Source organism: Pelodiscus sinensis, chromosome 33, assembly GCF_049634645.1.
Source record: "Pelodiscus sinensis isolate JC-2024 chromosome 33, ASM4963464v1, whole genome shotgun sequence".
In the NCBI taxonomy this organism is placed as follows: domain Eukaryota; kingdom Metazoa; phylum Chordata; order Testudines; family Trionychidae; genus Pelodiscus; species Pelodiscus sinensis.
In genome coordinates, this window is record NC_134743.1 from 2,053,888 (window position 1) to 2,065,968 (window position 12,081).

Here is a 12,081-nt window from a genome sequence, read left to right on the forward strand (position 1 = left end):
AAGCTGTCACTTGGTGTGCTGACCATGCCACTGAGCCCACCTACCTGCTCTCTGGGGCGCCCCACCACCCCATCCTGCTGGGTTAGAGGCACTGGTCTTCCCCAGCCAAGGCACAGAGGGGGGTAACAACACCCCCCACCTCACAGAGCTACACAGACACGAAACCAGCTCAGCTCTGGGAGGGCTCAGCTGTAGGGCCTTGACAGACTCCAGGGACACAACCTCCAAAAGGGACCAAGTCAATGTCCTATGCTGTATAAAAGTCTGACACGGAGAAAACTCCTAAGGCTCGTGCTCTTCCTGAAAGAGGGAGGCACAGCTGTGGCTCTCCACCCTTCCCGGTGACCGTTGTTTGGCTCTGATAAAACAAAAGGGGTTTTATTCCGTGTAAAAGGTAGGGTGTAAGCAATTGCAAGTGAAAACAGACAGATCACAGTAAGGGTACGTCTACACTACAGCGCTAGTTCGAACTAACTTAGTTCGAATTAGTTAATTCAAACTAAGCTAGTTCGAACTAGGCGTTAGTCCTCGTAAAATGAGGTTTACCTAGTTCGAACTAAGCGCTCCGCTAGTTCGATTCAAATTCGAACTAGCAGAGTGCTAGTGTAGCACCTATTAAAGTTAGTTCGAACTAACGTCTGTTAGTTCGAACTAACTTTGTAGTGTAGACATACCCTAAGTTACTAGGGCAGCTCTCTCCAACCTTGCTAAATTCAATCCAAGATCTAGCTCAAACCCAATACCCTAGTCCCGCCTCCTTTGTGTCCCTTCTCTGAGGCCCCGCCCACGCTCACTCCGTCCACCCTACCTCCCCCATCCTCCCTCCCTGTCACCAGGCAGGGACAGAGGGTTGGGGTGCAGGCTCTGGTCTTGCATGAAAGGATTTGGAGTGCGAAACGGGCTCTGAACAAAGTCCTGTTTCACTCAGCAGCAGCCTGCAGGTTTTTGACTCAGTTTCCAGAATCCGTCTCTCCCACCAGCCCTGTGGCTCACGGCCCAGTGTCACTAGTGACCCGATACACAGGAACCTCCCTGAGTGTTTGATCCCTTGGGCATCTGCAGGTGCAGTCATCCCAGAAGTGGCTGTGCTCCGGCTGATGAACGGCCCCAGTCGCTGCGCCGGGAGAGTCGAGGTGCTGCACAACCGGCAGTGGGGAACCGTGTGTGACAGCGGCTGGGACTTACACAGTGCTGCAGTCGTGTGCCGGCAGCTGGGCTGCGGGAAGGTGCTAGCAGCCCCACACGGGGCTTACTTTGGGACAGGAAATAACCGCATCTGGCTGGATGGGGTTCGGTGCACAGGGGCAGAAACTGCCCTCTCTGAATGCAAGGCTCGGCCATGGGGAACGCATGACTGTGACCTTGGACAGGATGCCAGCGTTGTGTGCTCAGGTAACACACAGGATGGTGGGAGTCGGTGCCGCTGGAAGTGGGATGGGGGCTCTGCACAGTGGTGTGGGGGGGGGGGGCGTTTTGGAGTTTGTGTGTAATTGTCTCTGTGCCTGTTTGTGGCAGTGTCTGTGTGGGGTGTGTGAAGGGGTGTGCGTGTGGCAATTTAGAAATGTTTCCGTGGCCGAGTGTATCTGTGTGTGTCAATGAGAAGTCGACTATACGATTAACCATAAGCCCAGGCTTACCGGTTAATCTGAAACAGAGGCAGCAGGAGCAGGGGGAAGCAGGAGCTGGTGGTGGGAGGAGCCATCTTACAAGCCAGTTCCCCCCAGCCCCGGCTCCGTGGAGCCACCTGCTCTCCCGCTCTGCTGCCTCTATTAGGGCAGCAGCAAATGTGGGGCAGGGAAGGCTGTCGCAGAGCATCCTCTGTCCGCAGTGGGCCCAAGCTCCCCACGGACAGAGGCTGCTGTACATCCCGCAGATCATCCTCTGTCCGTAGTGGGCCCAAGCTCCCCACGGACAGAGGCTGCTGTACATCCTGCAGATCATCCTCTGTCCACAGTGGGCCCAAGCTCCCCATGGACAGAGGCTGCTGTACATCCCGCAGATCATCCTCTGTCCGTAGTGGGCCCAAGCTCCCCACGGACAGAGGCTGCTGTACATCCCGCAGATCATCCTGTCCGCAGTGGGCCCAAGCTCCCCACGGACAGAGGCTGCTGTACATCCCGCAGATCATCCTCTGTCCGCAGTGGGCCCAAGCTCCCCACGGACAGAGGCTGCTGTACATCCCACAGATCATCCTCTGTCCGCAGTGGGCCCAAGCTCCCCACGGACAGAGGCTGCTGTACATCCCGCAGATCATCCTCTGTCCGCAGTGGGCCCAAGCTCCCCACGGACAGAGGCTGCTGTACATCCCGCAGATCATCCTCTGTCCGCAGTGGGCCCAAGCTCCCCACGGACAGAGGCTGCTGTACATCCCGCAGATCATCCTCTGTCCGCAGTGGGCCCAAGCTCCCCACGGACAGAGGCTGCTGTACATCCCGCAGATCATCCTCTGTCCGCAGTGGGCCCAAGCTCCCCACGGACAGAGGCTGCTGTACATCCCGCAGATCATCCTCTGTCCGCAGTGGGCCCAAGCTCCCCACGGACAGAGGCTGCTGTACATCCCGCAGAGCAGCCTCTGTCCACGGGGAGCTCGGACCCCCTGTAGACAGGGGCTGCTGCCGGACCAGCCTCTGTCCACGGTGACCCACTACGGACAGAGGCTGCTTCACAACAGCCTTCCCCACCCCAGCAGCAGCCTCTCTTTGAGGGGAGCTCAGACCCTCGTGGGGGCTGCGGGGGAGTGGGGCTGGGAGCTGCTGGCCCCACCCCCGGTAGCTATTGAATAGTCGTGTACCGATAAGATTTCGTGTAGTGACACGACTATTCAGTTACACAATCTCTAACATCCCTAGTGGCAGTGTGTGAGCTTAAGGAAATGTGTGGGTGTGCACAGGGACATGTAGGTGTGCAGGGGACTGTGTGTGGTGCTGTGTGCAGGGTGCAGAGTGTTTGTGTGCCTATGCACAAAGATGTGTGATCTAGAAATGGCCCCCCACCCCCATGTGCCGTGCTGTGTCTCACGCCCTGTGCTTTGTGTTTCAGATCAGGGCCAGCTGCAGCTGCGGCTGGCAAGCGGCACAGGCCCCTGCTCCGGGCGAGTGGAGGTGCTGACTAACGACACCTGGGGCACCGTGTGTGACGCTGGCTGGGGCCTGCCGCAGGCGGGGGTGGTGTGCAAGCAGCTGGGCTGCGGCGCGGCGCTGTCAGCCCCGGGGTCCGCTCAGTTTGGCCCCGGGGTTGGCGACGTCTGGCTGGAGGGCGTGAACTGCTCAGGCCTGGAGTCTCTTATCTCTGAGTGTCAGCTGAGGCGGCTGGGCCCTGGACTCTGCAGCCGTGGCTCCGAGGCCAGCGTGGTGTGTGCCGGGCAGGCCGGTGAGTGGCCAGCACTCAGTGCCCACGTTCCTGCAGACCTGGGGGGGGGCGACACCCCAGCCATGCCAGAGAGAGGCCGGTGTCCCGGGGGCAGTGCCAGGCCTCCTGCCCACCACACGGAGCTTACTGGCTCCAGCAGCCCTGCTCAGCCAGTGGCTCCATGCCTGGGTCTCTGAGCAGCCTCCTCCACCCCGGGGCTCCCTCTCCCTGCAGGCAGATCCTGAGCTGAGGGGAAGAGTCTGGGGTGGGGGTGTAGCGAGCCAGAGGGCCTGGGGAAGGAATCCCATCTCTGTCCCCTACACTCCTTGGGCTGGGGCTGGTCCCCAAGGGCAGCAGCCAGAGCTCCCCCAGCCCCGCATGGGCACCCTGTATTCAGGCTGGTGTCTGAACTGGGAGCCCCCGCTCTACACACCGCCCTCCTCCTTGGGGTCTGGCCAGGAATAGGATCAGCCAGCTCAGGTCCTGAGGAGAGGGAGTCAGTCCTGTGTGGGGTTGCACAGGGAGGTGGCCTCGGGGGAAGAAAGAGGGCAGGGGTGGGAGCCAGTTGCAGGGACTTGTGGGACGGGGACAGAGTCGGACCCAGAGGGGGCATGGGACAGGCGATGGATTCAGCCTTGGCAGGGGGCTGTGGAGGGGAGGGAGTCGGTCTCAGAGGCGGGGTCAGCCCGTGGCTGTGGCAGGCCCACGGGGGGTACGGCTCACGGCCTGGCTCTCTCCCCAGACCCCAGGTTGCTCTACTCCCTGCTCCTCAGCCTGGCTGCCCTCGTGGTGCTGATCTGTGGGGCCCTGCTCTGCTGGCGGATGCGGCGGGACAGAGCTGCCAGGAGCACCCTGGGTAAGAGCCTGCCCCCGAGTGCTGCAAGGCGGGAAACCCGCAGGGGAGGGGCGGGGGCTGGGACGAGGGCAGCTGCCCTGACTCAAGAGTCCAGCCCCACCCGGAGCCCAGCACCCCTGAACTGCTGCCCCTGTGCCCTGTCCGCGCCCTGCGCTGCTGAACAGCTGCCCCTGTGCCCTGTCCGCGCCCTGCGCTGCTGCCCTACCCGGGGCCCTGCTGCTTTCACAGGGAGTGGGGATGTGAACAGGGAACCGTACCTGGGAGCAGCCCCCCACCCACAGCCCGCCGCAGGCAGAGGGTTCTCCAGCTCCAGGGGGTCAGGAGACGCCCACCCCCCAAAACGTGAGGGGCTGGCAGTGTCAGCCCTGTGCTCATGTCCTGGCCTGTGGGTGCCTGTCCCTACGGCCCTGCCCCGGGGTGGGCTCCCCCTCACACGGCGCCCTGGCACCTGGGGGAGAGGGTCGAGGGCAAAGGTCACTGGCTTTGGCTCGTCACCCCGTATTCCTGCTTGCAGGCCACGTGCACCTGGAGGAGCTGGGGGCTCCAGGGACCCCGCCCCGGCCCCAGAGATTGGCAAAGCTGGAGCCCCCCGAAGAGCCCGACAGTGAGATGACCCAGCTGGTGAGGGAGGACGTGGTGCTGTGAGAGCCGCATGCCAGCCGGGCCGGGCTGGCTCAGGCTGCAGCAAGACCGGCCGGTGGGATCCTGCACAGAGCAGCCTGATCTGGCAGCTGCCTGGGCTGTGGGATGCTGATGGACACGTCCTGGGCTGGGGCTGCTGGTTGGGGGTCTCAGCTCCCCCTGTGGCACCATCCCCCCCCCCCAGCTGCCTTGGAAGGCTCCCTGCTCTGTCGCACCCCTACCCCTGAGCAGCCTGTGCAGGCCGAGCAGACAGCGTGTGTGCACCATGCAAACCATTGTTAGGTGCCCAGGGACAGCCAGCTCCTCCCCACCCAGCAACCAGCCCCTCCATGCCAACGAGCTATGGGGTGAGATGGATTATGGGTGTCTGTGCCCAATGTACCAGGTCCCATCTGTGCCCAGAGTGCCAGGCCTGATGTACCAGCCCCTGTCTGTCTGGGCCCAGTGTTTTTCCGTTAAAAGCATTTGCGGAACAGAGCGTCTAGATTGGCCTGGACGCTTTTCCGCAAAAGCACTTTTTGCAGAAAAGCGTCCGTGCCAATCTAGACGCGGTTTTGCGCAAGAAAGCCCCGATCGCCATTTTCGCCATCGGGACTTTTTTGCGCAAAACAGTTTTTAGCTGTCTACACTGGCCCTCTTGCGCAAGAGGGCTTGTTCCTGAGCAGGAGCAGCATAGTATTTCCGCAAGAACACTGACAATCTTACATGAGATCGTCAGTGTTCTTCCGCAAATTCAAGCGGCCAGTGTAGACAGCTGGTGACTGCTTTTGCAGAAAAACTTGCCAGTCTAGACACAGCCTCTCTGTTTGGCAAAGGCACCTGAAGTGAGAAACTGAAAAATAAAATCAGGATAGGGCATTGGTGGTAAGGGCCACTTAGAGGTTCCAGTCTTTCCTCTGACCCTCAAGAAGTCACAAAGCTATGGCCTTAGTCTCTTCAAAAAAATACCTTTTTAATTGTAAAAATCATCAGGTATGCGTTTTGTACCACACCTTCCATTTTAGATCTTTCTTTACCATTTACAAGTGACAAGTCCTCAGGGCAGCTTTTGTTCCCTTGTGTTTTTGCTTTATAGTCTGGTCATCACTTCATGTAGGCAAAATTAGAAAAGGAAAGGCTATTTAACAGGGTTTTTTCTTCAGAGACAAAACAATGCTAAAATCGTTATTTAATTTGTATCATAGGGATGATAAATATTTAGTTGTGGCAATGAAATACACTTGACATTTTAAGCTGTAAAATGTCTACATTATTTTTTAAAATTGATGATTGTCTCGCTTTTAGTCACTTTTGTTCAGCTCTGATTCTATTTACTGTTAATCGTTTTGTTGCAAAAGTTAACTGTTTTGTACAGAGAGGAGTGGATGTGGGAAACATGTTTCTTCGGATAACAAGGTTAAGGGGGGGCAACTTTTATCTCCCTCCTTCATGCAGGTACAAACATATCACTGCTCTTTTTAAACATTTTTTTATTGTAAAACTGCTCTGTAAATGATGGGGGAAACATGCTCCTTTAAATGTGCTTCATGCTTATCTCTCGCCTTACAAGTTACTCATTTCTTCATGCTGAGGCTGCTGGCTTTTAAAACTTCACTTTTTATTGAAACACACGTGTAAATGTGGGTTATCTGGAGTGACCTTTCCACCTGTGCTTTGAATAGTCAGAAAGTCTTAAGTTAAATTATTCTTTTGCTGACAGTAGGAGGGGGATATGTTTCTTCAGATAACAAGGATGAGAAAAGTCAATCTGTCCCCATTCATGCAGTTACAGAAATATTGCTTCTCTTTTTAAATGTTTATTGTAAATGTTAGGGGGCTTATATTGACCCCCAAGTCTTCATACTTTATAGATGATATCCTGTAAATTGGTGTTTAAATATTTAAATTAAAAGTCCTTACAGCTAAAGTTAATATGGTCTAAGTTCCAATAAATATCAAAGGCTATAGAGTACATTATTTTAGGTAAATGAAATAAGGGAAATTGGTAGGTTTATGCTTCGCTTTCATGAGGGGCTTTCTACCCTTTTTAAAGACAAATGCTAAAGCTTTTGGATAAAAAGAGGTCATTTAATTCCTGGTATCATATGCAAAAGAAATAAGGATGTCTGCTAAATTTACAAACATTTGGGAAATAATTTGGGAAAACAGAACACACTAGCACAACGTTCCCCTCGACAAACACAAAAAGTTCGAAATGCTAAACGGAGGCACAACCAGAAACAGGACATAAACTCAAAATGGGGCATGGAAACCTAACTGCACATGGCAATGAATGCTATTGGGGGGGTTAACTACTCAGGCTGTGTGAAAGGGATGACACATCCATCCCTAGGGGTAGAATGAGGACAGGGCAGCATGGAACATGGAACATCTCTATGGGACTCTCGGGTCTCACCTGACCTTGTTCCCTACATGTCCAGGAGGATGGAGTTATCAATCCATTGTGGGTGCTTGCTGTGGGGAATGTGTCTTATTATTCCAACGCTACTGAGACAACAGATGTTAGAACAGCTGCATTCAGGTCACTGTGGAATGGTGCGCATGAAAGAAATTGCACAAAGCTATTTTTTGGGGCCTGGCTTGGACGGTGCCGTTGAAGAGAAGGCAAAAGCTTGTATTTCATGCCAGAATGTGAGGAACGCACCTCAGCTGGCACCTCTACACCCATAGGACTGGCCTGATAAATCGTGGCAACGTATTCACGTTGATTTTACTGGCCCATTTGAAGGCAGCATGTTCTTGGTGGTAGTAGATGCCCATTGCAAATGGCCAGAAGTCTCTATAATGCCGTCCACTACTGCTGAGAGTACTATCCGAAAACTACAGGGACTCTTTTGTCGTTTTGGTCTTCCAAAACAACTTGCGAGTGACAACAGTCCACAGTTTTCGAGGAGTAACATTAGTTCGAACCAAGGACTTTGGTTCGAACTTCCGCTTCTCGGTGCGCACTTCCTGGTTCGAATCAGCTGTGATTCGGACTAGCGGCCAGGCGAGATCTTGCTAATGAAGTGTGGGATATTTTAATCCCTGCTTCATTAGCAATTTCGGTCACCTGCATTTGCAACCCTAGTCCGAACTAGGGAGCAAATGTGGACGTACCCTATAACGAGTCTGCATGGTGTGTGGTGCTGCCATCAGAGCCTTGCTCTAGCCCCTCCCTTGGAGTCTGATGGACTCAGTCCAGCCAGCAGCTGCCGAAGGCGAAGGAGAGGTGCAGAGTGTCTGGGATTTCCCAGCCTGCCTGGACTCCACCAGTTGGACTTGTGACCAGACGCTTGCAAACAAACAGACACAGCAGATGCAGAACAATAAGTCTTCTGCCTCTGTGAAGGGTTTACAGTAGGAAAACTTCTTTCCAAGCTGCTACAGTGAAACCAAAATGGACCCAAATTTTCCTTTGCCCTGGTGTTAGAGAGGAAAGATCGATTTGATGTTCACCAGTAATAGCACAGGCCCAAGGTGAGGTTGCAGACTGTATCTTAGGGAGCAGGCTGAGCAGAGAGAGTCAGGGTGTCTCTAAACTACATGCCTCCATAGACAGCCATGTAGATTAGGCAGGACGACAAAGGGAAATGAAGCGGCGATTTAAATAATCGCCGCTTCGTTTAAATAAAAATGGCCGCTGCGCTGTGCCGATCAGCTGTTTGTCAGCACAGTGCGGCAGTCTAGACGGGGATCTGCCGACCCCAGCACCCTTCGTTGGCAGATCCTTTATGCCTCGTGAAATTCAGATTTCACGAGGCGATCACTCCCAGCCTCCTAGCTCCACAGCTTATTTTTCATTGGAGGGTAGACTGGAGGTCTGTGGTGTGGTGAGGCTGTATCATGTGCAGGCTTCCTTTTGTAAAGTCATGCCCTGTGCATACCCTCTCCTGGCAGAGACACACACAACACAACTTCCCCACTGCTAGGGTTGCCAGGTGTCCAGTTCTGAACCGGACGGTCTGGTATTTGAGGGTTCTGTCTGGGAAACAAATTGAGAAAATACCAAATTTTCTAATTAGGTAAGTTTTATTATTATTACGAGTATCAGTACGTAGTTGCGTACTACCTGGCTGGTAGACGTGCTCACGCGGCGTAAGCGTGTCTACCAGCCAAAGGCAGTTCGCAACTACGCGAGGGGGCGGGGCCAGAGCAGGAGGGAGTCCCCAGGGCCGGACTCACTCACGCTTCGCCAGGACCGTGCGCTGGATGGGCAGCACCCTGGGATCTCCATGCGCCCAGGCCAGTCCTGCTCCCCGGCGGCTAATTCTCTCCACCCGCTCCTCCCCCCAGCTAGACCCGCTGCCCCCGACCCCTCCTCCGGCCAGTCCTGCTTCCCGCTGGCCGGTCGTCCCCCCCGATCCCCCCTGGCAAGCCCCGCTGCCCCCAACCCTGCCCCCTAGGCCAGCCCTGGTTCCTGCCGGCCGGTTACCACCCCCTCTCCCGGCCAGCCCCGCTCCCCTCCCGGCTGGTCCCCTCCATCTTTGATCAAGTGTGTCCAGTATTTTTTTGAGGCCACCTGGTGACCCTACCCACTGCCCAAGGTGCACACTTATTTCTGAGCAGGGACACTGTCCCCCCGCTGGTTGCAAACCAGAACCCCCAAGAACTGCCATGCTCTCATGGAAAACAAAACCACTGCACCTGCCTTATCAAGACTCTCTGAATTCATGACACAAGTCCCACAGCCTGCAGATCCCGTATCCCACCTCAGCAAACACTGACATCATGGTGACCATGATCCCCACCCCCATCTCTCGCCAAGCTTCACTCAGGAATTTCCTAAGGGGACACACACACACACCCAGCTGGAGTCTGCAGAGTCAAACCCTCTTGTGTTGCCCAGTGGCCTAGAACAGCGTGGCTTTAATATGCAAATTAAGTGTTGTGGCTTGCTCGGGACTCTGCTGCCCCCTCCTGGAGAGTGAGGGTTACTGAGTGGCTGCCCGCTCATTAATAGAACCCTGTTGGTCTCTGCCTCCCCCTGTTTGAGAGCCAGGGAGTTACCGAGTGACGTACCAGCTCGTTGCTATAAGCGGGTTCTCTGCCGCCCCCTGCTGGAGCACGAGGGGAGGCAGGAGCGTGGCAATGCCTTACTTGCAGCTCACCAAGAATGTGTCAGTCAGACGTGACTCTCAGCCGGCAGGTAGAACAGAAAGTTGATTCGTTGAACAGGACACAGCGTAGCACAGACTGGTTGTTACAGGAACTGGGCGCTTTCAGTACAATCATCTTGGGAAGAGGGGTGTCCAGAGCCAGGCCCCCCAAGCCAGCTAGATTCCCCTCTCCCTAAACCAGCAGAAAACTAATTTACACCCCCAGCAACTGGTCTCAGCCCTCTAGGCATCCCCACCTCCTCCTTTGTCCTGCTTCCTGGGCCCAAGGTGTTGTGTCTGTCACTGGCTGCATTTTCCCCTAGGATCAGGTGACAGGAGGCCTGGGCCATTCCCGACATATCTTCCCTCAGGAGTCCTCAGCCAAAGATCCCATCCCCGCTGGGCACTGCACACACAGTCACTACAGACCAGCACAGGACAGTAGGCATCACATACACCGTAACAAAGCAAACAGCGGATACAATCCTCTTTCCATCCCATCTCTCCCCGCACGAGAACGAACTGAGCAGGGTCTCCCGGCCAGTGGCCTGGGGAAGTTCAGACCCCTCTCTCCATGCCAGAGCATCAGCCAGGACTCAGCACTGTCCTCAACACAGACCACCTCCATGTCACAGTCCTGCAGGAGCAGCTTCCAACTCAGCAGCTCGGTGCTGGGCCCTTTGCGTTGTGGTGGAGACCCTGGAGCTGTCTGGCTGCTCCCAACTGGGACAGGATCCAGCTCCGTGGGGGAATCATTCTCTTGCAGGTAAGCCATTAGCTGTGTTTTGCTGAGCCCTCCGATCTTCGTCCCTCTCCCCTTGCACGGCTCTACAATATCCCTCCCCAGGAGATGGGTATCGGGCGTATCCCAGCTGTTCCCAGGCCCGTTCTCCACGGTTCCCAGGGAGAACCCTTCAGTGTGTCAGCCTCCTTAGGCATCATAACCCCCCGGGGGTTAGAGTGTAGACCCCTCCACCTCCTGGGCTCACTCCCCACGGTCCACAGGAGGACCCTGCGATGCAGGGAGATTTTGTCCAGTCTTGTAGTTCGCTGTATTCACTGTGGTTGTGCATTCTCTGGCTGCTTTATGGCGCTGCCCTGTAGTGACTATGTCAGCAGGGGATGGGATCTCTGGGGGAGGACTCCTGGGGGAAGGCACACAGGGAATGGCCCAGGCCAGCCTGACACCTGAACTAGGTGGAGGATGAGTCAGCTGACACCTTGGCCCCCACCTCCCAAAGGGAACAAAGGGAGAGGCAGGACTGACACCAGGCTGGGAACTAGGGGCTGGTTTTAGGATGAGAGGAGGGAGGGGGGAAGAGGTCCCTGCTCCCCAAGAGGAATGGCACTGAAGGCTCTTGGCTCCTGTGTTAACAACAATCCCATGCACGCCTGGCTCTTGCAAGCCCCCCTTCTTTCTCCTGCCCCCCGTTGCTTACTGCCGGATGCTCCACCCATGCAGTGCAGTCCATCCCACTACCACTGTCATGGAGGGTGGGGGAGTCACCAGGCCCTGCGCCCCCATCCACAGCCAGACGGGACTCTCAGCCGGCAGGTAGAACAGGAGGTTTATTGGTTGACGGGGACACAGCGTAGCCCAGACTGGCTGTTACAGGAACCAGGAGCGTTCAGTACAATCCGTCTTGGCAATCGGGCTCAGAGCCAAGGTTCTGGGCCTCTGTTTGGCCCCCCAAGCCAGCTGAAAACTAACACACCCCCAGCAACTGGCCACTGCCCTCTAGGCAACCCTGCTCCCTCCTTTGTCCTGCTTCAGAGGGAGGCCCAAGGTGTTGTCTCTATCACTGGTTGCACTTTCCCCTAGGATCAGGTGACAGGAGGCCTGGGCCATTCCCTATGTGCCTTCCCTCAGGAGTTCTCTCCCAAAGATCCCATTCCCGCTGGGCACTGCATGCGCACGCACGCACGCACAGAGTCACTACAGAGCAGCACAGGACAGCAGAACCACATACAACACAACAAAGCAACCAGAGTGAATACACAACCAGAGTGAATACAGTCCCCACGATGTCACAGGGGCCTTGATCTGTTTTCCTCTGACAGGCTCAGCCCCACCTGGAGCAGCCATTCACCAGCTGTGACTAGGTGGCAGGATCTGTCCAACAGCTGATCCCACCCCTTAATTCCTAACCCTGCCCC

At 55.7% G+C, this 12,081-nt stretch overlaps 1 protein-coding gene across 2 annotated transcripts in view; it reads left to right on the plus strand.

Moving 5' to 3' along the window:
* Positions 1–6,757, plus strand: part of LOC102457460 (scavenger receptor cysteine-rich domain-containing protein DMBT1-like) — a 71,926-nt gene extending 65,169 nt beyond the window's left edge. For both annotated transcript variants that reach the window (XM_075914359.1, XM_075914358.1), the window contains exons 14-17: positions 1,063–1,392; positions 3,040–3,369; positions 4,091–4,204; positions 4,719–6,757. In XM_075914359.1, coding sequence (XP_075770474.1) covers positions 1,063–1,392; positions 3,040–3,369; positions 4,091–4,204; positions 4,719–4,849 — 905 coding nt within the window. In that variant the 3' untranslated portion in view covers positions 4,850–6,757. The remainder of the gene's footprint in view (positions 1–1,062; positions 1,393–3,039; positions 3,370–4,090; positions 4,205–4,718) is intronic.
* Positions 6,758–12,081: the final 5,324 nt, after the last annotated feature.